Source organism: Sinocyclocheilus grahami, unplaced genomic scaffold, assembly GCF_001515645.1.
Source record: "Sinocyclocheilus grahami isolate Dianchi unplaced genomic scaffold, SAMN03320097.WGS_v1.1 scaffold97513.1, whole genome shotgun sequence".
In the NCBI taxonomy this organism is placed as follows: Eukaryota; Metazoa; Chordata; class Actinopteri; order Cypriniformes; family Cyprinidae; genus Sinocyclocheilus; species Sinocyclocheilus grahami.
This window is the reverse complement of record NW_015531759.1, coordinates 1-526: the sequence shown is the minus strand read 5'-3', so window position 1 is coordinate 526 and position 526 is coordinate 1. Positions and strand designations below refer to the sequence as shown.

At 56.5% G+C, this 526-nt stretch overlaps 1 protein-coding gene across 1 annotated transcript; it reads left to right on the top strand.

The window, feature by feature from the left end:
• Positions 1–4: 4 nt before the first annotated feature.
• LOC107581184 (cyclic nucleotide-gated channel rod photoreceptor subunit alpha-like) lies at positions 5–523 on the top strand (the record flags this gene model as incomplete). Its single annotated transcript, XM_016266724.1, has 1 exon — positions 5–523. A coding segment is annotated over one exon (519 nt), but the record flags the coding sequence as incomplete, so codon positions are not given.
• Between the last annotated feature and the right edge of the window lie 3 nt (positions 524–526).

The following is a 526-nucleotide window of genomic DNA, read 5'->3' as shown; positions in this document are numbered from 1 at the left end:
CAACGCCAACGCGGCGCGAGCGGATTTCCAGGCTCGCATCGACGCCATCAAACAGTACATGAGCTTCCGAAAGGTCACCAAAGACCTGGAGAAACGGGTCATCAAGTGGTTCGATTACTTGTGGACCAACAAGAAAGCAGTCGATGAGAGAGAAGTGCTGAAGTACCTGCCAGACAAGCTGCGGGCGGAGATCGCTATAAACGTCCACATGGACACTCTGAAGAAGGTGCGCATTTTTGCGGACTGCGAGGCCGGGCTGCTGGTGGAGCTGGTGCTGAAGCTTCAGCCGCAGGTCTACAGCCCCGGAGACTACATCTGCAAGAAGGGCGACATCGGCCGTGAGATGTACATCATTAAAGAAGGAAAGCTGGCCGTGGTGGCGGACGACGGAGTCACGCAGTTCGTGGTGCTGAGCGACGGCAGCTACTTCGGAGAGATCAGCATCCTCAACATCAAGGGCAGTAGGGCAGGCAACCGAAGAACCGCCAACATCCGCAGCATCGGCTATTCTGACCTCTTCTGCCTG